Source organism: Nesoenas mayeri (genome assembly GCF_963082525.1).
Source record: "Nesoenas mayeri genome assembly, chromosome: Z".
Taxonomy (NCBI): Eukaryota; Metazoa; Chordata; class Aves; order Columbiformes; family Columbidae; genus Nesoenas; species Nesoenas mayeri.
Genome location: NC_137542.1, coordinates 67,655,954 through 67,679,234, shown reverse-complemented (window position 1 = coordinate 67,679,234; position 23,281 = coordinate 67,655,954). Strand labels below are relative to the sequence as shown.

Sequence of the window (23,281 nt, the reverse complement as noted above, 5' to 3'; positions counted from 1 at the left end):
CTGGGTGTGGGGCTGTGCCGTCCCCTGTTCCTGCATCCGTGCCAGCCAGCACCACGGCTGTCTCCGTGCTGGGGATGTCACATGGCTGCGGCACTGAGCATCGGGGCCGGCTCTGCTCTGTGGCTGGGTCTGGGCTCCCCATCGCGCACCAGCCCCCGTGCTCAGGAAGATTCAGCGTACCCACTGCAGGTGTGGGACTGGGCTGTGGGGCCTGTACTGCTCTGCTGAAGCACATCAGATGGGGGGAAACGGACACCACCACTGCCTCCCCCAGCCTGCATGACACCCGAGCATCACTGGGCATTGCTGGGCAGCCGATCTGTGAGAGGGAGGTGGGTTGTTCACAGGGATGGGACATCCTGGGCAGGGGTGTAGCCGGGCTGAAGCAGAGGTGATGCAGGGTGCAGGTGCTGCAAGGGAAGACAGAGGGTGAGATGCTGCCCACCACACACAGTGGGGCTGGAGAGGCACTTTGCAAAGGAGTTTCCCCCTTCTTGCCCCTTTGCTGCACCACAGCTTCAGGGGGGTCTCTTGAGCTGCCACAGACCAGGGGCTCCCATGGCAGCAAAGGGATGGAGGCAATCTCCATCCAGCACAGAGAGGGGCCTGCATCCCTCTCCATTTCCAAGGGAGGGGATCAACATGCCCCACGCAGAGGCCCAGGCTCCCCACTTCTCTTCATGTGTCCCAGAGCTCGGCAGAGCCTGGCATGGGCACACTCACCATGGCAAAGCTGGGCACAGCAGTTGTCATCCCATGAATGGGGAGCTTGGCCCTGCCGCCTTCTCGCAGATCCAGAAGTGCAGGTCATTGGAACCAGCACACTGGGCAGGTTTGATGTTCCCACGGCTTATTATAGCGCAGGACCCATTTGACTTGGACTGCCACAGCCTGGGTGGAGAAACAGCAAACACATTGGTGGGCTGCCACTCCCCTGCCCACCACCCCTGCTGAGGCAGCCAGGGCTGCTGATGGCTGTCTCTTGCACACTCGCATGGGAGGAGTTGAATGCTGAAAAGGGGTGATACTGCAGTTCTCCCCTACTGATTTCACAAGCTGAAGCCTCATTCCTTCTTTGGGCGGGCTGAGAATGACAGAATCACAGAACCACAGAATGGCTGGGGTTGGAAGGGACCTCTAGAGGTCATCAAGTCCAACACACCTGCTAAAGCAGGTTCACCACAGCAGATCACACAGAAATGTGTCTAGGTGGGTTTGAATGTCTCCAGAGAAGGAGACTCCACAGCCTCTCTGGGCAGCCTGTTCCAGTGCTCTGTCACCCCCAAAGTAAAGGATTCTCTCCTCATATTCAGAGGGAACCTCCTATGCTTCAATCTGTGCCCGTTGTCCCTCATCCTATCAATGGGCACCACTGAAAAGAGTCTGTTCCCATCCTCTTGACACCCAGCCTTGAGATGTTTGTCAGCATTTATAAGATGCCATCTCAGCCTTCTCTTCTGCAGGCTGAACAGACCCAGCTCTCTTAGTCTTTTCTCATAAAAAAAGAAGATAAATTCCTCTGCAAAAGGTTTGCATCACTTGCAACTCCCCTTAGCCTCCCCGCTGCCTGACTCTCAGCCTTGTTGCTGGGGGATATTTGGTCCCTGCAGTGCTGGGCAGTGGGGAGAGCCTGGTCCTCCCTGATGGCATGTGGATGGCCGGAAGATCTGCCCTGGGCTGTGGGGCACTGATGCGGTGCAGCCCCCTGTGGTGGGGCTGAGGATGGAGGAGCAGGCAGTGGACAAGGGCTGGGTACCCAGCACCCAGCCAGATGGGTCTGTTCCTCCCCACTGCTCTCAGACGCTGCAAGAGGAAGCGGTGACAAGCTGGGGATGGGGTGCACATGTCAGGGAGGAGCCCAGAACGCTCTGAAAGTGGGAAGGCTTGATTTCCCCTCGAGGAGGAACCAGAGAAGCACGTGTGTGACAGAGGCGATGCTTGAATGCTTTGTCTAGACCTCAAATAAAACTTGCAGTTTCTTTTGTCCCTTCTCACCGCTTCCTGTCTGCACAAGACTTGCACATGCCCCCTCCTCCAAGCGTTGGCTTTCCATTTGTATGACCTCTAAGCATCTCACCACAACACTGCACACACCTCTCCTCAGCCTCAGATGCCCCAATATTCTTTATTGCCCAGTGCTTATGCCTGGGACTGGGCACCGATGTGATTTAAAATGCTTCCTAAATTCATGCTGGAGGATTGAGGGCTTTCACAAGAGCCTGTGCTGCCCAGTACCTTTCATAACGAGAGCCGTCCACCCAAAACCAGGCATCTGAGAATCCCTCGCCATCTGGGTCCCCTTCCTCCAGCCAGCCATAGTCATACCAGGGGTAGCTGCTCTTCTGCAGCCCAATCCAGTATGGGATGTCTGCATTCTTCAAGAAGGCCTGTGGAAGGAGAAAAAGATAATTTTAGTTACTTTTCCATGGTACCGAACAAGATGAGGTGTTTGCAGGGGATGGTCATCTTCCCAAGGAGACCTTGGGGCTGGAGCTCTTTGGGGCAGGACACCTGAGCAGCTCTAGCGTATACAGCATCCAGGGGTGCCAGAGCCTCTCTGCCCCATGTCCAGCACCAGCCATGAGCTTCAGAGATCAGCCTTTCGCCCTCCAACCTTTGGCAGGGTAGGGGCCCCCAGACAAATGCTGGCCCACCTGGGGACCCCAGAGCTGGATGCACCAGCTCCTGCCCTCAGCTACCCCGCTGTCCTACCGGCACAGTCCAGCGACTCCAGGATTTGGTGACCAGGAGTTGAGAATATTTCTTCTCGCACTCGTCTTTGCTATCTTCCCATGTCTTCTTTTCCGATGAAACAAAGAGACACTTGCCCCTGTACAGCAGCCAGCCTGCAGGGCAGCAATCTGGGGGCAGGGATACAGTTCGATCAGACACAAATGGCAGCAGGGGGACTGCAAACAGCCCTCCATCTTCCCATAGCTTCAGCCTTAGGACCACACTGTCCCCATCACATGGCCAAAAAATCCAGTGGTCATGCCTCAGCACTGCACCTTATGAGGGTGCCAGTCCCCTGGGTCACCCCATCCCTGCTCCACCAACACCTTACCTATAGCCGTGCAGGAGCGTAGGATGGCCACCGTGCTCTCACTGTTGTTGAGCTTCACCTGCACCTCTTTCATCTCCCTCTCCATCTTCCCCATGGCACCCTTGATGCTCCACAGCTCAGCGTTCAGGCTCTCCAGCTCCAGCTGGCTGATGTTGCCCTCCCGCCACGCCTGCTGCAGCTCCTCTCTGGCCCACGCCAGCTCCAGCCGCGTCTGCTCCAGGCTCTGCTCCCGCGCACTCACCTCCTGCGAGAGGTGGCTCTGCTCGGCCGTGTGCTCCCGGGAGGTGTCCTGCAGCCTGCGGGTCACCTGCCAGTCTGGGGACAGGCTGGGTGAGCTGGGGCACAGGGATGGGACAGCCCAGGCAGGGGGACACGGGACTGACCCTGTTTAGGGGGTGCGATGTGCAGGGAAGGGCAGGGAGGTGTCCATGCTGGATGGGAGAGGATGGGAAAGACATGGCAGGAAAATGTATGGGCACGGGAGAGCAGGGTAAGGCAGGACAGGGTGCAGGGGCCGACACAACAGAGCAGGGACAGGGATAATGCAGCAATACAAGGCTGGCGGAAGGGAAGGGAAGGGAAGGGAAGGGAAGGGAAGGGAAGGGAAGGGAAGGGAAGGGAAGGGAAGGGAAGGGAAGGGAAGGGAAGGGAAGGGAAGGGAAGGGAAGGGAAGGGAAGGGAAGGGAAGGGAAGGGAAGGGAAGGGAAGGGAAGGGAAGGGAAGGGAAGGGAAGGGAAGGGAAGGAGGTGGGGAAGATGGGTGGTGGAAGACAAGGGAGGCACCCATGACATGCAAGGGATACAGGGCAGCTTGTGACAGACAGGGCAGAGGGACCCAGCCATGATCAGTGTGAGATACCACGCCTCTGTTCACCCTCCTCGTTCAGCCATGGCACCCACCCCAGCCCAGCTGTCTCCCTCTCCCTGTGCTGCCCAGCCACCGCCAGCCCCAGAACTTCCCACCCACCACAACTCACAGCAAGCCCCCAGGGCCACAGTGGCCACCAGCAGCACCAGGAAGGTTGCCAGCAGCCCCACACGGACACAGCACCACCGGGACCAGCCCTCTGCAAGACACAACCAGCCACAGGCATCCCCTGGTGAGACGGGGAACCCCTGGCAGCCCCCCCACCTCCTGCCCACTGGCAGCAGAGTGTCAACATGGTGGCACAGGCAGCATGGTGTGGGCACTTCCTCTTCAAGGATGGGAGTGGGAGCACCCCAAAACACCACTCAGTACCTGCACCGGGACCTCCCCAGCTCCCCTGGGCTCCAGCTGGTCCCTCACCTGGGCTGGGCTGGGCCCCACTCCCATCCTGCCCCGCTGGCACCGACTGCATATTCTCGTAGGGGCTCTCAGTGTCATCCATGCCAAGGGCTGTTGGAGAAAGGCAGGGGAGAACAGCTGAGTCCACAGGGCTGAGCATGGCAGGGACAGCGTGGAGTGTCCCACGGGTTCTTACCTGCCTCCAGCGCCTGGTTGGCCATGCTCCGGCCCCCCACCACCTTGGCAAACCTCAGGTCAGCATAAACCACGCTCTGGGCCATGTGGGCAAACACTGGGCAAGCCCTGTCTCCCACCCTGCTCTTGGGATGCCTTGCTGGGATGCCCTTGCTCGCCGGTGTTTGCGTCGTCTCTCGCGGGTGCAAAGGAGAAGAGTGGCCAGTGTCTGCAGAAACAGAAGTTGGCTCAGAGCTATAGCAGATGGGGTCAGTGAGGCATGGCTGCAGAGACCAGCACCTTCTCATTGGTCCCAGCATAACCAGCCTGTCCCCTCCCACACCCCGAAAGTGCTCACAGTCCCCCCAGGCACGTGGCAGGGCCAGGGCAGTGCAGCCGGAGGTCAGGGCAGTGGCAGAGAAAGGGTGGGAGTGGTAAAATACTGCCAGTTTCCCCAGAGAGGTGGTAGATGCCCCATCCCTGGAAACATTCAAGGCCAGGCTGGACGGGGCTCTGACCAACCCGATCTGGGTGAAGATGTTCCTGCTCATGGCAGGGGCGTTGGACTAGATGAGCTTTGAAGTTCCTTTCCAACCCAAACCTCTCTATGATGGACCCAAATGCCTGGGCCAGGGTAGAGCTTGGGAAGTCCAGGGCCAGCCTGGACACCGGAGCACATTGACCTGGGGACAGGCTTGTGGAGGGCCGGAGGTTCTCACAGATGCAGATTTCCCCTCCTGGCCCCTGGGGATGGGAGTTTCCCCATGATGCAGCTTGTGCTGCTGCCTCTCGTCCTTTCCCTGGTGCCCTCCGAGAAGACCCTGCCTTCAGTATCACTCCACACCCCCTCAGAGAGTTTCATAGACCAAAGACGCCTGCTTCACCTTCCCTTGTCCAGACCACAACACTATCACTTGCAGTATCTTCTCCTTGGTCCTAAACTTCAAGCCTCCCTGAATTTCAGAGGTCTTTACTGAACCACACTTGAGTGAAAGGCATGTTTTGGAGAGGGACACTGAGGTGGGACCAGCTGGGCATAGCTGGACACAACCATTTCCTGAGACAGGACTGGAGATGTGCAGGAGTGCTGGTGGAGCACAGTATTGCAAGGCCACTCTTCATCATCTCTGCAAGAGCATAAGTCCTTCCTCACCGTAGAAAAGTAAAAATCACAGCCAGCTCCAAATGGCACAGGAAGGAGGCTTGGAAAACTACAGGTTGAGCAACTTCCACGCAAACCACAGAAAGTAGACGGAGCACATCCTCCTGGACATGTGATGGTCCAGGCCTAGGGAGGACACGCTGGTGGATGGGGAAAGCCAGGCAGGATTTACCAAGGGCAAGTGATGCCTGTCTAACCCACCTGTCTGCTGTTGTGGGGGAACTGGGCTGCGGACAAGGGAAGAGCGATGGGTGCCGTTTATCATGAACCTTTGAGGTCTGGGACACAGTTTCCCATGGTCTCCTTGCTAGCAGAATGGGGAGATGTGCCCAGGAGGATGGGAGAAGAACATGAGCTCACTCTATAATGTGGTAACACGTTTTAGGCATCAGGGCAAACATTTCTGCACAGCAGCAATTCTCAAATCCCAGACCAGAGCACACATAGGGCCATGGATGGGGCCAGCTCCAGAGCCACATGTTCCCATGTGGAAGCCACCCCCACTCTCCCTTGCACGATGGATATGGGTAGACTCTCAATAGGATGAGACCTTCAGCTCTGCCCAGCACCCCAGCCCTGAGCTGCACCACCCCACCGTCATCTCAAGGGACCATGAGCAGTTTCGGGGCGTGGAAGGGGACAGGTTTTTGGCACTAGGGCCAATGGTGAGACACCAGTGAGCTTTCTTTCTCCTCATCTCACATCGAACTTCTGCTTCTGCAAAAACCACCTGCACTTCTCCTCTGCAGCCCCAAGAGAGGAGGCGACAGTGACGGAGCAGGGGTCATCATACTCATCAGAGAAGCCCAAGGTATGGCCGAAAGCGTGGTCTATGCTGACTTGAAGTTTGCAGTGGCCCTGCCTCCCACTGCCCCCACCTGCCCCAGAGCCCCTGATGAGGACGACAGCCCCTACGAGAACATGCCTCTGGGGACAGTGGCCCCAGCACCCAGCCCAGGTGAGAGTCTCGCCACAGCGACGGGCCCAGGGCTGCCCTGCCAGGGAGGGATGGTGGTGGGTGGCTGTGGGACCATGAGGGGACACCCAGGGACTCTCATCTCTTGCAGGGCACTGGCCCCGGTGTTGGCGTGTCCCTGCAGGGCTGCTGGCAGCCATCCTACTGCTGCTGCTGGTGGCCACCGTTGCCCTGGGGATTTGCTGTGAGTGTGGGCAAGGGCTGGGGGCCAGGGAGGGGGGGCACTGGAAGCAGTTTGGGGTTGGGTGAGGGCCGGGCTGCTGGGGGGGGTGTTGAGGCCAAGGTGTGCCGGGGGCTGGTGGTTCTTGCTTAGCTGCCCTGAGCTGCCTCCATCTGCCTACATCTGCTTGCACTGCCTGCACTGCTCACCACTGCCTTCCCCTGCCTCCCAGTGCCTCCCAATGCCGTCCCACTGCATTCCAGTGCCTCCCAATGCCATCCCACTGCATCCCACTGCCTCCCAGTGCCTCACAATGCCTTACCACTGCCTTACCCTGCCTCCCAGTGCCTCCCAATGCCATCCCACTGCCTTCCATTGTCTCACAGTGCCTTCCGTTACCTCTCACTGCCTGTCCACTGCTTCCCCATCATGTCCCACTGCCTTCCCCTTCCTTCCCATTGCCCTCCTGTTACCTCCCACATGCCTTCCCTCCCCTTGCCACCATGGGGCTTCCTTTCCCTGAGCTGCCTCCATCTGCCTACCTCTGCTTGCACTGCCTGCACTGCCCACCACTGCCTTCCACTGCCTCTCAGTGCCTCCCACTGTCTTTCCACTGTTTCCCCATTGCTTCTATTGCCTCCCAGTGCCTTCCATCATCTTCCCACTGCCTCCCACTCCCTCCATCTGCTGGCATCTGCCTCCCATTGCCACCCCACTGCCTTCTAGTGCCTCCCAATGCCTCCTATTGTCTTTCCTCTGCTTCTACATTGCTTCTATTACCTCCCACTGCCTTCCATCGTCTTTCCACTGACTCCCACTGCCTGCATCTGCCTCCCATTGCCTTTCCATTGTGTCCCACTGGCTTCCCAACGTATTCCAGTACCTCCCACTTCCTTACTGTTGCCTTCTCACTGTTTCTAACTGTCATCCCATTGCTTCTCATTGCCCTCCCTCTCTTGCCAGCCTCAGAGTTTCCATTCCCTTCCCACTGGCACCTCCAGAACAGTCCCTGCCCACAAACAGACATTCTTATCTCACTCTCCCTTGCAAGGGCCATGCCCTAAACAGGGTCAGTCCCATGTCCCCCTGCCTGGGCTGTCCCATCCCTGTGCCCCAGCTCACCCAGCCTGTCCCCAGACTGGCAGGTGACCCGCAGGCTGCAGGACACCTCCCGGGAGCACACGGCCGAGCAGAGCCGCCTCTCGCAGGAGGTGAGTGCGCGGGAGCAGAGCCTGGAGCAGACGCGGCTGGAGCTGGCGTGGGCCAGAGAGGAGCTGCAGGAAATGTGGCAGCAGCGCAACATCAGCCAGCTGGAGCTGGAGAGCCTGAATGCTGAGCTGGGGCACACCAGGCAGGAGCTGGAGGTGCTGCAGAAGGAGGTGCAGGAGGTGCAGGTGAAGCTCAACAACAGCGAGAGCACTGTGAGCAGCCTGCGTGCCTGTGTGAATACAGGTAGGGCTGTGGTGGGGAGGGGCAATGATGCTGCTGGGGAGATGTGGGGGCTGAGCATGGCCCCTTGAGCATCTCTAGGTGGGCCTAAGCCCTGTCCTTTCCCCCAGATTGCTGCCCCTTGGGCTGGGTGCTCTACAGGAGCAAGTGTCTCTTCATCTCAGTGGAGAAGAAGACGTGGCAGGACAGCAAGGCGGACTGCAGAAGCAAATTGGCTCAGCTGCTGGTCCCAGACAACTGGTCACCATGGACGGTGCCGGTACCGAGCAGGGGGGCTGCAGCATTCCCAGAGGGTGGGGGTGATGGCGAGGCTGGGCAGACCCCTGTGGGTTCAGCAGCAGAACATCTGCAGAAGTGCTGGGGTGACACTGTGAACCTCAGGTTCCCATGCCGGCAGGCTGCAGTGGGGAACACAGACAGCCCCGAGGCTCCTGGGCAGCAGCTGTGTGCTGGGTAGGGGGCACGTGGCTGACATCTTCTCTCCCCACAGCATTTTGTGAAGGCGAGTGGTGCCAGTTACTGGATTGGAGACTATCAACATTGCAGTTGTGAACTTGAGGGACCCTATGGGAATTCATATGGAAAGTAAGTTGTTCCATCCCGGCTACCTACACTGCTCCCACCTTCACCAGTCACAGGTAGAGGTGCTGGGCACTGCCTGGGTGTCTGTCCCAGCCATGGGACCGATGCTTGGGCATGGACAGTGCTGTGGCCTTCCTGCCCAGATTAAGGGGCTCTGGGGCTGCAGCTGCCTAGGGGCCAGCACTGGGCTGGCAGTGAGCTGGGGGCATGGTGGTAGCACCTCTCATATGCTCTTTCCCTTGTAGGAAATGTTCGACCTTGTACTGTTTAATAACTTCCTCTGGGAGTACAGACACTTACTACTCCTTATGGAAATTACCATGGATCTGTGAGAAGCCCCCAAATCTGAGCAGCCCATCCAAGACCCGCTTTCTTCTCCCGGCCAAGGGATGAACTCTGAGACCCTCTCTCTATCACAGGACTGAGGGACAGGAGCTGGGGGTGCACAGCAAAGACACCCTGTCCCTCCTGTACAGCTACACCCCTGCACACCATCACCTCAACCGCATTGCAAAGCTCAGGGGATATAGGTTGGGAAACAAGGTGTTTGCATTTTTAAAACAAGACTTATTATGGAGAGTGTACTTCTGTGTTCCAGACTCATGCCCACACCTCCATCCCCAGCCCCTGCCCTACAGCCCCGGCTCCTATGACCCCGGATGGGGACACTGGTGCTGAGCCCTGCTCGCCTTTGCTGCCTTCCACTGAGGCTGGTTTGGGATGTGCTTCTTGCACCCTGTGAGGCTTCCTTGGGGAGTCCTTTGGTTTGCCTGGCTGCCCCTCTCCTCTGCCACTGGCTCCTGTCCTGTCCTTTCTCTTTCCTCCATCACCTGCCTTCAGACACAGCCTGTCCCGGACCCGAGCTTTCTTCTCCCAGTTGAAAATGAGCTTTGATGCCAGTAAAAAATTGGAGCATGTCCTCCTGGGCATGTGATGGTCCAGGCCTAAGGAGGACATACTGTTGGATGGGGAAAGCCAGGCAGGATTTACCAAGGGCAAGTGATGCCTGTCTGATCTTCCTTCTTGCTGCTGTGAGGACACTGCACTCTGTACAAGGGAAGAGGAATAGGGGACATTTATAATGAACCTTTGAGGTCTGGGGCCTGATTTCCCATGGTCTCCTCACTGGCAGAGTGGTGAGATGTGACCAGGAGAAGAAGAGAAGAAGATGGGTGGAAATGTGAGGATGTGGAGCAAGGGCCCCCTACAACGTCACACAGAAAGAGGCAGTTGACTCCACACCTCAAGACTGTCTCTGATAAGAAAGAAAGAACGGTAATTGTAACAGGCAATTCCCTTCTGAGAGTGACAGAGGGCACTATATGCAGAGTTGACCCTCATCATAGGAAGTTTGTAGTCTACCTGGAGTCCAGATCAGGGACATCACAAGGGTGCCCCCCAGCCTGGTGCACCCAACAGACTACTGTAGTAGTCTGTAGTAACCCACTGCTGATCTTCCAGACAGATGGGGAGGAAGCTGCATCCCACAGTCTGAGGGGAATGAAGAAAGATTTCAAGGCCTTGGGATGGTTGTTGAAAGACCCTGGGGCACAAGTGATTTTCTCTTTCCTCCTTCCATTTTCGGGTGATGACATGGGGTGGAATAGAAAAATTCAGTCCATAAATGATTGGTTACAAGGCTTGTGCTACAGGCAGAGCTTTGGATTGTTTAATAACAGCTGGTTTTACGAGACACCAGTCTGGACAGTGATACATGGGAAAGGTTTATGTCACAGGGGCAAAAGGATGCTGGGACAGGAATTAGCAGGGCCCATTTGGAGAGCCTTAAACTTGACTTGAAGCGGGATGGGGTTGTGGCTGGGGCACCAGTGGGGCAGCACTCTAGAATTGATGAAGACTGGGAGGCCTCCCATCCCGCCAGGGTGAAATCGGTGTGCTCAGCTCGCTCTCTGAAATGCCTGCACACCAATGCACTCAGCATGGGGAACAAGCAGGAAGAGTTAGAAACCTGTGTTTGGTTGGGTGATTATGATCTGGTGGCAGTTACAGAGACATGGTGGGACAGCTCACATGACTGGAATGTGGTCATGGATGGCTATGTCCTTCTCAGGAAAGACAGGACAGCCAGGCGAGGTGGTGGAGTTGTTCTTTACGTGAGAGAGCACCTACAATGTATTGAGTACTGTCCAGGCATGGATGAGGGGTGAGATGAGAGTCTGTGGGTGAGAATCAAGGGGCAGGCTGGCAGGGGTGATACTGTTGTGGGTGTCTGTTACAGGCCACCAGATCAGAGTGGGGAAGTTGACGAGGCCTTCTACAGACAGCTGAGAGTGGCCTCACAGTCATAGGCCCTGGTTGTCGTGGGGGATTTTCGCTGATGTTTGCTGGAAGGACTGCTCAGCCAGCCACAGTCCAGGAGGCTTCTCCGGTGTATTGATAACTTTCTGATGCAGATGGTGGAGGAGCCGACTAGGAGAGGTGCACTGCTGGATCTCATCCTCACTAACAAGGAGGGTCTGGTTGAAGCAGTAAAGGTTGAGGGCTGCCTGGGTTGCAGTGACCATGAGATGGTGGAGTTCAGGACCTCATGTGGCAGGAAGAGAATACCAAGCAGAATTTCAACCCTGGACTTCAGCAGGGCGAACTTTGGCCTTTTCAAACAATTGCTAGGGGAAATCCCATGATCAAGGATACTTGAAGGAAAAGGGGCCCAAGATAGTTGTTTAGCATTCAGGGACTGCTTCTACCAAGCTCAGGATCAGAGCATCCCAACACATAGGAAGTCAAGGAAGGGAGCTAGGGGACCTGCGTGGTTAAACAGGGATCTGCTGGGTAAGCTCAAGTGGAAGAGGAGAGTTTACAGATCATGGAAGGAGGGGCTGGCCCCTTGGGAAGAATATAAGGCTGTTGTCAGAGGATGTAGGGAGGCAACTAGGAAAGCTAAGGCTTCCTTAGAATTAAACCTTGCGAGAGGGGTCAAGGACAACGGAAAGAGCTTCTTCAGATACATGGCAGATAAAACCAACACCAGAGGCAGTGTAGATCCCCTGATGAAAGAGGCGGGTGCCCTGGTGACAGGAGATACAGCAAAGGCAGAGTTACTGAATGCCTTCTTTGTCTCTTTCTACTCTGCCGGAGGCTGTCCTGAGGAGCCCTGTACCCCTGACATCCCAGAGGAAGTCAGGACAATGGAGGAGTTTGCCTTGGTTGCTGAGGACTGGCTTAGGGAGCAATTAAGCAATCTGGATATCCATAAATCCATGGGTCCAGATGGGATGCACCCACGGGTGCTGAGGGAGCTGGCTGAAGTCATTGCTGGACCGCTCTCCATCATCTTTGCCAAGTCTTGGGAAACGGGAGAGGTGCCTGAGGACTGGAGGAAAGTAAATGTCACTCCAGTCTTCAAAAAGGGCAAGAAGGAGGACCCAAGTAACTATAGACCAATCAGCCTCACCTCCATCCCTGGGAAAGTGATGGAACAACTTATCTTTTGTATCATCTCAAGGCATATCAAGGATAAGAGGATCATTAAGGGCAGTCAGCATGGCTTCACCAAGGGGAAGTCGTGCTTAACCAACCTCATAGCCTTTTATGGAGACACAATGAGGTGGATAGATATGGCAAAGCAGTGGATGTGATCTGTCTTGACTTCGGTAAAGCATTTGACAGTCTCCCATAGCATCCTCACAGCTAAACCGAGGGAGTGCAGTCTAGACAATCGGGTAGTGAGGTGGACTGTGAACTGGCTGAAGGAAAGAAGCCAGAGAGTTGTGGTCAATGGGGTGGAGTCTAGTTGGGGGTCTATATCTAGTGGTGTGCCTCAAGGGTCAGTACTGGGGCAGGTATTATTTAATATATCCATCAATGACTTGAGTGAGGGAATAGAGTGCACTGTCAGCAAGTTTGCTGATGACACCAAGCTGGGAGGAGTGGCTGACACACCAGAGGCTGTGCTGCCATCCAGAGACCTGGACAGGATGGAGAGTTGGGTGGGGAAAAATTTAATTAAATATAACAAGGGCAAGTGTAGAGTCTTGCATCTGGGCAGGAACAATGCCAGGTTCCAGTACAAGTTGGGGAATGACCAGAGAGCAGTGTAGGGGAAAGGGACCTGGGGGTGTGGCGCAGAATGACCTTACAACCCTTGAAGTTATAAGGAAGGTATGCATTTATTTATGACGCCAGACACACGGGGAATCATTTCACCTAATGCATGTGTAAAATTACAGTAGCTCTGAGTTTGGTTAAATGCAGTAAAGTGTTACATATTTATGAAAGTTTTAGGAACGCCTATACATATTCATAACCTGTCCCCAAGAAGGCAGTTCATATTACAATGAGTTCCGGGAGAACATTTCCATAGTCTCCACCTCTGGCTTCTCCTGGTTGCAGATGCGCAGTGATCGTGAACCCGGGTCCTCTTTCTCTGTACACGGTCACCTTTGGTCCATTGTGATGAGCTGGTTAGGTCTCAGACTGCTGAGTTGGTTAAAACTGGCATATCTCCTGTCCTGTGCCCAAGTTTCTGTAATCCAGTTCACCCAAGGATGCACCAAGGATTATTATTTTTGCAAGGCGTCAGTGAAGTCCTGGGTTTTGTACAATAAAGTTACATAGAGCTAAGCAAGTCTAGGCAATAGTGATGTGGGTTAAAGGGTTAGCTCTCTAAGTGTCTTTAGTGATGTGGGGTAGGGTTAGTTCTTTGTTAGTTATTAAGTGTTAATAAATTAGTTGTCAATTCCCTGTATCAGGAGTCCTGGTGGACAGCAGGATGATCATGAGCCAGCACTGGGCCCTTGTGGCCAGGAGGCCAATGGCATCCTGGGGTGTATTAGAAGAGGGGTGGTTAGTAGATTGAGAAAGGTTCTCCTTCCCCTCTACTCTGCCCTGGTGAGACCACATCTGGAATATTGTGTCCAGTTCTGGGCCCCTCAATTCAGGAAGGACAGGGAACTGCTGGAGAGAGTCCGGCACAGGGCAACAGAGATGATGAAGGGAGTGGAGCATCTCCCTTATGAGGAAAGGCTGAGGGAGCTGGGGCTCTTTAGTTTGGAGAAGAGGAGACTGAGGGGTGACCCCATTAATGTTTACAAAGTATATAAAGCATGAGTGTCACGAGGATGGAGCCAGGCTCTTCTGGGTGACAACCAATGATAGTACAAGGGGTAATGGGTACAAACGGGAACACAAGATGTTCCACTTAAATTTGAGAAGAAACAACTTCTCAGTAAGTGTAACAGACACTGGAACAGGCTGCCCAGGGAGGCTGGGAGTTTCCTTCTCTGGAGACATTCAAAACCCACCTGGACACATCCCTGTGTAATTTCATCTGGGTGTTCCTGCTCTGGCAGGGGGATTGGACTGGATGAGCTTTCAAGGTCCCTTCTAATCCCTGACATTCTGTGATTCTGTGATTCTGTGAAACCTGGATGGTGGAAGGGCTGCAAGGTGTGTCAGTGATGCTCTTTTCCAGCTGACAACATCCCTGTGGAGTCAATCCAGGGGCTGATGCTGCTTGAAGCCTTCACCGGTGGTCTGGATGATGGGATGTGGGTGGCCTCAGGCAGCTTGATGGCAATATCAAACTGAGCAGTAGTGGGTATACTGGAGGGCAGGACCGGTTTTTGGAAGGGTCTGGAGAAAATAGGTGATGGAAGCCTGCTGACATTGGATGTGGAAAAAGGTGAGTCCTGCAGCTGGAATGAAGGAAGGAAGGAAGGGAAGAAGGGAGTGGGGAAGGAAGGAAGGAAGGAAGGAAGGAAGGAAGGAAGGAAGGAAGGAAGGAAGGGAGGAAGGAAGGGAGGAAGGAAGGAGGGAGGGAAGGAGGGAGGGAGGGAGGGAGGGAGGGAGGGAGGGAAGGAAGGAAGGAAGGAAGGAAGGAAGGAAGGAAGGAAGGAAGGAAGGAGGAAGGGAAGGGAAGAGAAGGAGGGAGGGAGGGAGGGAGGGAGGGAGGGAGGGAGGGAAGGAAGGAAGGAAGGAAGGAAGGAAGGAAGGAAGGAAGGAGGGAAGGAAGGAGGGAGGGAAGGAAGGAAGGAAGGAGGGAGGGAAGAAGGAAGGAAGGAAGGAAGGAAGGAAGGAAGGAAGGAAGGAAGGAAAGAAAGAAGGAAGGAAGGAAGGAAGGAAGGAAGGAAGGAAGGAAGGGCGGGCACGTGTCAATGTCAAGCTGGGCAAGGAGGCAGCCGTACTGAACAGTCGTAGGATATCCACAAACCAGAGGCTGGACAGGAGTTAGTGGTGTGTCTCTGTGGTGGGCAGTGGTGGCTGGAGCTCAGGGCTCTGTGGACACCAGGGAGACCACGTCTGGGCTCCCCAGGATGAACCAGACACAGCAAGTCCTTGTTTCACATGTTGGCTGAGGTTGCAGGGGACCTCCTGCAATCCTGTTGCAGTCTCTCAATGTTGTGGGACGGTTTCACCAACCTCCTTCTACACATCATCTCCTAGGAGCTGCCCACATCCCCCTCTCTTCAGAAACTGAGTGAGACATGGAGGGTCAGTGCTGCCCATGGACACCCTCATCCCCGAACTGGGTCAGGGACAAGGCACCCTCATCACCCCCTGGCAGCTCAGGTCCCACCATGGTCTTAGGCACCTTTTCCTCATAGTGTCCGGGGTCTCCCCTTTCCCTCAAGTTCCCAAGCCTTCCCACTGCTCCCCCCTCTCTCCCTCTGTCAAAAGGCTCCTTGCTGCACCCCCATTTTCTCACATGACCTCAGGGCTCCCTCATTAGCCTTCCATGATCTCGGGGATCTTCGCTGCACCATTTCCCCCATGACCCCAGGGCTCCCTTATTCACGCTTCATGGTCTCACAGCTCTTCATTGCATCCTTTTCCCCACCATGGTTTCAGGGTTCCCTCATTCACCCTCCATGGTCTCAGGGCTCCCAAGCAGTTCCAGATATCCCAGGGCTTCCCAGCAGTTTCTCATGCTGATGGCAACACTGCCTGTACGCTAATTTCTCTAGGCCCTTCTGAACACCAGTCCTGCCCTCAAGTATACTTATTACTGCCCAGGTTGGTATTGGCCTAAAGCTGCCCGAGGCCACCCCCATCCCATCATCCAGAGCACCAGCTGCAGGCCTCAAGGAGCATCAGCTCCTGGATTGACCCCACAGGGATGTTGTCAGCTGGACAAGAGCATCACTGACACCCCTTGTAGCCCTTCTACCATTCAGGTTTCCACCCATCTTCTTCTCTTCTTCTCCTGGTCACATCTCACCACTCTGCCAGTGAGGAGACCATGGGAAACCAGGCCCCAGACCTCAAAGGTTCATTATAAATGTCCCCTATTCCTCTTCCCTTGTACAGAGTGCAGTGTCCTCACAGCAGCAAGAAGGAAGATCAGACAGGCATCACTTGCCCTTGGTAAATCCTTTTTACTGGCATCAAAGCTCATTTTCAACTGGGAGAAGAAAGCTCGGCTCTGGGACAGGCTGTGTCTGAAGGCAGGTGATGGAGGAAAGAGAAAGGACAGGACAGGAGCCAGTGGCAGAGGAGAGGGGCAGCCAGGCAAACCAAAGGACTCCCCAAGGAAGCCTCACAGGGTGCAAGAAGCACATCCCAAACCAGCCTCAGTGGAAGGCAGCAAAGGCGAGCAGGGCTCAGCACCAGTGTCCCCATCCGGGGTCATAGGAGCCGGGGCTGTAGGGCAGGGGCTGGGGATGGAGGTGTGGGCATGAGTCTGGAACACAGAAGTACACTCTCCATAATAAGTCTTGTTTTAAAAATGCAAACACCTTGTTTCCCAACCTATATCCCCTGAGCTTTGCAATGCGGTTGAGGTGATGGTGTGCAGGGGTGTAGCTGTACAGGAGGGACAGGGTGTCTTTGCTGTGCACCCCCAGCTCCTGTCCCTCAGTCCTGTGATAGAGAGAGGGTCTCAGAGTTCATCCCTTGGCCGGGAGAAGAAAGCGGGTCTTGGATGGGCTGCTCAGATTTGGGGGCTTCTCACAGATCCATGGTAATTTCCATAAGGAGTAGTAAGTGTCTGTACTCCCAGAGGAAGTTATTAAACAGTACAAGGTCGAACATTTCCTACAAGGGAAAGAGCATATGAGAGGTGCTACCACCATGCCCCCAGCTCACTGCCAGCCCAGTGCTGGCCCCTAGGCAGCTGCAGCCCCAGAGCCCCTTAATCTGGGCAGGAAGGCCACAGCACTGTCTATGCCCAAGCATCGGTCCCATGGCTGGGACAGACACCCAGGCAATGCCCAGCACCTCTACCTGTGACTGGTGAAGGTGGGAGCAGTGTAGGTAGCCAGGATGGAACAACTTACTTTCCATATGAATTCCCATAGTGTCCCTCAAGTTCACAACTGCAATGTTGATGGTCTCCAATCCAGTAACTGGCACCACTCGCCTTCACAAAATGCTGTGGGGAGAGAAGATGTCAGCCACGTGCCCCCTACCCAGCACACAGCTGCTGCCCAGGAGCCTCGGGGCTGTCTGTGTTCCCCACTGCAGCCTGCCGGCATGGGAACCTGAGGCTCACAGTGTCACCCCAGCACTTCTGCAGATGTTCTGCTGCTGAACCCACAGGGGTCTGCCCAGCCCCGCCATCACCCCCACCCTCTGGGAATGCTGCAGCCCCCCTGCTCAGTACCGGCACCGTCCATGGTGACCAGTTGTCTGGGACCAGCAGCTGAGCCAATTTGCTTCTGCAGTCCGCCTCGCTGCCCTGCCACGTCATCATCTTCACTGAGATGAAGAGACACTTGCTCCTGTAGAGCACCCAGCCCAAGGGGCAGCAATCTGGGGGAAAGGACAGGGCTTAGGCCCACCTAGAGATGCTCAAGGGGCCATGCTCAGCCCCCACATCTCCCCAGCAGCATCATTGCCCCTCCCCACCACAGCCCTACCTGTATTCACACAGGCACGCAGGCTGCTCACAGTGCTCTCGCTGTTGTTGAGCTTCACCTGCACCTCCTGCACCTCCTTCTGCAGCACCTCCAGCTCCTGCCTGGTGTGCCCCAGCTCAGCGTTCAGGCTCTCCAGCTCCAGCTGGCTGATGTTGCGCTGCTGCCACATTTCCTGCAGCTCCTCTCTGGCCCACGCCAGCTCCAGCCGCGTCTGCTCCAGGCTCTGCTCCCGCGCACTCACCTCCTGCGAGAGGCGGCTCTGCTCGGCCGTGTGCTCCCGGGAGGTGTCCTGCAGCCTGCGGGTCACCTGCCAGTCTGGGGACAGGCTGGGTGAGCTGGGGCACAGGGACGGGACAGCCCAGGCAGGGGGACATGGGACTGACCCTGCTCAGGGCATGGCCCTTGCAAGGGAGAGTGAGATAAGAATGTCTGTTTGTGGGCAGGGACTGTTCCGGGGGTGCCAGTGGGAAGGGAATGGAAACCCTGAGGCTGGCAAGAGAGGGAGGGCAATGAGAAGCAATGGGATGACAGTTAGAAACAGTGAGAAGGCAACAGTAAGGAAGTGGGAGGTACTGGAATACGTTAGGAAGCCAGTGGGACACAATGGAAAGGCAATGGGAGGCAGATGCAGGCAGTGGGAGTCAGTGGAAAGACGATGGAAGGCAGTGGGAGGTAATAGAAGCAATGTAGAAGCAGAGGAAAGACAATAGGAGGCACTGGGAGGCACTAGAAGGCAGTGGGGTGGCAATGGGAGGCAGATGCCAGCAGATGGAGGCAGTGGGAGGCAGTGGGAAGATGATGGAAGGCACTGGAAGGCAATAGAAGCAATGGGGAAACAGTGGGAAGACAGTGGGAGGCACTGAGAGGCAGTGGAAGGCAGTGGTGGGCAGTGCAGGCAGTGCAAGCAGAGGTAGGCAGATGGAGGCAGCTCAGGGCAGCCAAGCAAGAACCACCAGCCCCCGGCACACCTTGGCCTCAACAACCCCCCCAGCAGCCCGGCCCTCACTCAACCCCAAACTGCGTCCAGTGCCCCCCCTCCCTGGCCCCCGGCCCTTGCCCACACTCACAGCAAATCCCCAGGGCAACAGTGGCCACCAGCAGCAGCAGTAGGATGGCTGCCAGCAGCCCTGCAGGGACACGCCAACGCCGGGGCCAGTGCCCTGCAAGAGATGAGAGTCCCTGGGTGTCCCCTCATGGTCCCACAGCCACCCACCACCATCCCTCCCTGGCAGGGCAGCCCTGGGCCCGTCGCTGTGGCCAGGCTCTCACCTGGGCTGGGTGCTGGGGCCACTGTCCCCAGAGGCATGTTCTCGTAGGGGCTGTCGTCCTCATCAGGGGCTGTGGGGAAGGTGGGGGCCACGGCAAACTTCAGATCGGCATAGACCACACTCTGGTCCATGCAGGCGGGTGCTGTGCTCCAGGTGCTAGTAGTCCAGGGACTCAGTCCTGTCCTGCTCTGCCACGGTTGGATGACAAACTGTGTTGCTGACTACATGGGGTGGAGCCACTTCTTCATATGCGGAAAAGCGGAAGTAGTTTATTTGCACTTTATTTGCAAAAAAGTGGGTTTTGCACTTTATTTGCAAAAAGTGGTTTCATTTCTGAGGTCACTCTCGCTTTGGAGGCGGGCGGGCCATGAACAAGCTCCGTCTCGCATGCCCTGTATCCAGCTCCTCAGGTTGCAAGTAGGTGCTGCCCAGCCCGAACCCTCCATGGGACCGGGCTGTCAAAGGGTCACCTCTCAGCTGCCTTTCCCAAGAAGTATAAACCCTGGACAGCCACCAGGGACAGAAAGGCCAGAGCTCTGGGTGGAACCTGCTCCAGCCTGCACAGGAGCTGCTCCACATTGTCACGAAGCCATGAGGAAGCTTGGGTTGGTGCTGTTTTCCAGCCATCTCCTTCGGTGTGCAGCAGCTGCCATTTCCTACAGGACAGTGACATGACAGAGTCAGGGAGCTGGAGGATGCAGTTCCATACCACCACCCTCATCCCCCAAAACCAGGCACAGCATGCAAGTTTCAGAGTTTATTGGCAAAGTGCAGAGATCCAGGGGAGTAAAGAGGTCTGAGTGAAGGGGCAACAGCACCAGGTTGGGCAAGAAATAGGGCAGTGAGACAGGCTGGAGGTCCCCACAGTCGTCAGGGCGCCACACAGGTGTAGGTGGTGTTTCCCCAGAGGAAGGCAGGGGATGAGGACGGCAGCCACCGCAGGGTGGCTGCTCTCTGCTCACAGACCCAGCCGAGGCCATCCCCACACAGACCCCCTAACAGCCCTGAGCCTGACACTCTCCCACAGGGAAGGAAGGACCTGGCAGAGCACTGGTTTGGGAAGTGCCTGCAGGGAGAGAGCAGGCTGAGATGGGATGGGCAGGGAGAACTGGGGCTGTCCTATCAGCAGCCCCTCCAGCCAGGAACCAGAGGCTGCAGAGAGATGCTGTAGGGGAAAAGCTCTCCATCTCCATGGACCACTGGCCCCTGCCACCCTCCTCCCAATTAGGGTACATGATTTGTTGCCCCATAGACCCTACCCCTGCCTATTTGACATGCAGCCCAAGCCCCACCGTGCATACAGCACCCCCAGGTCCATCATGCATGCATGTAGCGCCAAGACATCCCTCCTGGCGGGGCTTGGCACCAGCTGCACCAAGCAAAGTCTGCAAACCTGCTTTTGGGGGATCCCTGCAACCCCTCACACAGGCAAGATACGGGCACCAGGGTCATGGCTCTTCATTCCTCCCTAAAATGTCTCTGCAGCCATGGGAAGACAACATGTGGCCAAAATGTAGAGTGCTTCCCTGCATGCCTGTGGGCTGTCTGTCTCCCTGTCACCTCCCCCAGCTCTGGTGCTGGACCCTAAGCAGTCCTGGCTGGGGACAAGCTGATCACCTCACCCCTTCAGTGTGGTTCCATCCAGCCACTTCCAGTCAGACCTGGAGCCATCCCACTTCAGCCCCACGTGGAAGACCTCCATGTTGGCTGTGTGCACCAGGAAAGCCCAGCTCAGGAGAGGACACACATCAGCTCCCCAGGGGAACACTCAGCTCCAGCCACACGATTAGTGGTCAAGACTGCACAGTAGAGGTGCAGCATCAATGGAGTTGAGATGATGCTGGTGATGGCTGCATGGCTGCTAAGGGACCTTGAGGTGGTCACCAAAGCAGCTCAGAGCCTGGTTGGAGAGGCCAGGCTGCATGCACTCACCGGGGTGGCGTTGGCTCGGATGGTGACCAACTGTGCCCCTCTGGAGCAGCAGTCCACTCTGCTCTGCACCCAGGTCTTCTTGGCAGAGGAGAAGTAGTAGCACTGCCCCGCATCCCAGAGCCAGCCAGCTGGGCAGAACTGGCATCGTCCTGTGCACTAGAAATGCAGCCTGCAGGAAGAGCTGGGATGGGGCAGCTGGCAGGGTCTGCCACCAGCCCCCAGGCCAGGGGACAGGAGGCTGACAAATGGCAGGTAGGGTGCCAGACAATGCAGCACACTCCCGTAGCTGCCCTTTGGAGAGGACTCTCCATCTGTCCTTACCCTGGAGCCCAGATCCCACATCCCAGCTCCAGCTCCACAGTGGGAGCCCCATGGGAGATGGGTTGGTTGCATGAAGGTGCTGGCACTGGGCAGGTGGGTCAGGGAGGGGAGCTCCTTGTTGGGGGAGGTGATACAAATACCATTCGCAAAGGCAGCTCCTGATGCCACCTGGCATGTGGATGCTCATGACAGCCATGAGTCTGGTGCTGGTGGCGTGCTCAGGCAATACTGAGCCATGCTGGGGTCAGCAGCACTACGGCAGCTCTCCATGCCATGAGCCAGGGAACAGGCAGCAAGGGTGAAGGAAGACTTGCATAGAGGTGTGTTCTGGAGTAGCAACAGATCCTGCCTCTTGAAAGGAGCAGCCAGGCTCCAAACCTCACTCAGGAGTCTGTTGGTCTCTCTTACCTGGAAGTGCCTGCACCCCATAGTTGAGGCTCTCCTCCATGCTCCAGGGACCATGGGTACAGCTCGCCTGTTGTGCTAAATCTACAGAAGAAAGGCACAGGAGTGTCCCTGCCAACTCTAGGTTCCTGCTCCCAGTATCACCCTGTGCTCTCTCCCATGGGACACCCCCATGGCTACAGCTGAGGGCATTTCCCCCTTTAGGTGAACTGCAAGCCAAGCCTGCCAAGGTCCTTGTGGCTTTTGCTGTGTTTGGGAGCCCATTACACAACAGACTTTCGGAGAAAGTGCTTCTGCCTTTCAGTTTCGATGTCACTGCTCTCCCTCCTGTCTTCATTTAGTTGCCATGTGATGGAGTGGGCTGTCTCACTGCCGTTCCCTGAGCCCACGCAGTTCCCCCACCTTCCCCTCCCAGGCATGCACATGAGGTCTTGCCTCACTAATTTTCTTGCTTGCCCCAGAAACCACAATGCCTTCAGCCACAAGCAGGAGAGCTCAGCTCCATGGGCAAGTTGCATGTCCCTCTTGTTGGTATACAGGCCCCATGGTGACAACACCAACCCCAAGACCTTGGCTGGAGATGTCCAGACACGAGCAGGTACTCACAGTGGAAGCTCAAGCCAACAAGGATGATTTGTGCCAGCAGGAGCAGGAGGTAGAAGAGAGCCAGGCTGAGGGCTGCCCAGCACCAGGGCAACTGCACCGGCTGCTGAGGAGCTGAGAAAGAGAGTTAATGTGGGCCCTGGGGGCTTGGTAGGAGTAGTGGGGACCCCCTAGCCAGCAAATGTCTGCAAGACCTGGGTAGGGTCTCAGAAGGCAGTAGGGGAGCCCAGGAAATCTGAGGGAGAGCTTGTTTGCACCACCTTGACCCTCCCAGCCAACAGCACTTGGCAGGCATTCGGGAGACCTGGGAAGCTGAGAGACTGTGTGTGCTGTGGCACTGGGCTGACCTTGAGCCTGTCTTGCCTTGCTGCCCGAGAGCAGTCTGAAACAGGGCTGGAGAGGAGCTGTTTGGAAGAGGACACCCGAAAGAAGCAAACCAGGGAAGCAAGGCTGGAGGAATGGCCCTGCAGAGGTCAAGGGGTTTCAGGAAGGCAGGAGACCCCCAGGAGAGCTGGGGTGCCAAGAGCAGGGAGTACCACGCCACTACCTGGTGTGGGGGCCAAGTGCAGATCAGCGTACGTGACCCCCTCATCCATCCCTCCCGCAGTCTCTCGTTCTGTGCCACACAGGAGAAGCGGCAAGCCCTTCCCAGCCCCCTATGGTAGCTGGGTGTGATGTGAAATGGAAAGTGTCACTTCCTTTTGGGGTCCCCAGAGACACCACCTGGGCCACAACCCTGGGGGTTCATGGCACTGCCAGTGACTGGGGCGAGGGGAAACCCCAGCAAAGCTGGCACCCAGGCATTCTTGGCATGAGGGAACCCTACACCCCTGGTTTCGGGGCAGTGAGCGATGGTGATGGCTGCTAGCTCAGACATGGGGCCAGGGCTGGGCTGGGCAGCCACATAGAGGGTGGCTTTCCCTGGCCTGACCCCTCGGTGCTCAGCAGATCTGTACTAGGAACTGTGTAGGAGACCTGGGCATCCCTGGGGAGCAGGACATGGGGCCCTGTCTGCACCCCCAGACTCAAAGCAGCAAGGCCACAAGGTGTTTGCTCAGATGTGGTTTCTGCTACCGTTTTTGCATACGGCTGCGGCTGCA

The 23,281-nt window shown here is 56.4% G+C and overlaps 4 protein-coding genes across 4 annotated transcripts; 1 reads left to right on the top strand and 3 right to left on the bottom strand.

The window, feature by feature from the left end:
* Positions 1-749: 749 nt before the first annotated feature.
* On the bottom strand, positions 750-4,611 carry LOC308051900 (B-cell differentiation antigen CD72-like; the record flags this gene model as incomplete). The annotated part of the gene is made up of 7 exons (XM_080362549.1): positions 750-891; positions 2,236-2,387; positions 2,713-2,861; positions 3,065-3,379; positions 4,041-4,130; positions 4,352-4,441; positions 4,527-4,611. The coding sequence occupies 7 exons, from the start codon at positions 4,609-4,611 to the stop codon at positions 750-752; spliced, it is 1,023 nt and encodes a 340-aa protein (XP_080218675.1).
* Positions 4,612-6,479: 1,868 nt separating this feature from the next.
* Positions 6,480-11,142, top strand: LOC308051899 (uncharacterized protein; the record flags this gene model as incomplete). Its single annotated transcript, XM_080362548.1, has 6 exons — positions 6,480-6,624; positions 6,734-6,826; positions 7,940-8,254; positions 8,362-8,510; positions 9,079-9,161; positions 11,073-11,142. The coding sequence occupies 6 exons, from the start codon at positions 6,480-6,482 to the stop codon at positions 11,140-11,142; spliced, it is 855 nt and encodes a 284-aa protein (XP_080218674.1).
* Positions 11,143-14,247: 3,105 nt separating this feature from the next.
* Positions 14,248-19,051, bottom strand: LOC308051898 (uncharacterized protein; the record flags this gene model as incomplete). The annotated part of the gene is made up of 6 exons (XM_080362547.1): positions 14,248-14,398; positions 16,746-16,828; positions 17,397-17,545; positions 17,653-17,967; positions 18,720-18,812; positions 18,922-19,051. The coding sequence occupies 6 exons, from the start codon at positions 19,049-19,051 to the stop codon at positions 14,248-14,250; spliced, it is 921 nt and encodes a 306-aa protein (XP_080218673.1).
* Positions 19,052-19,790: 739 nt separating this feature from the next.
* On the bottom strand, positions 19,791-22,777 carry LOC308051897 (killer cell lectin-like receptor subfamily B member 1B allele A; the record flags this gene model as incomplete). Its single annotated transcript, XM_080362546.1, has 6 exons — positions 19,791-19,986; positions 20,543-20,646; positions 20,853-21,001; positions 21,582-21,662; positions 22,185-22,295; positions 22,729-22,777. 6 exons carry the CDS (start codon positions 22,775-22,777, stop codon positions 19,791-19,793), a joined length of 690 nt encoding a protein of 229 aa, XP_080218672.1.
* Positions 22,778-23,281: the final 504 nt, after the last annotated feature.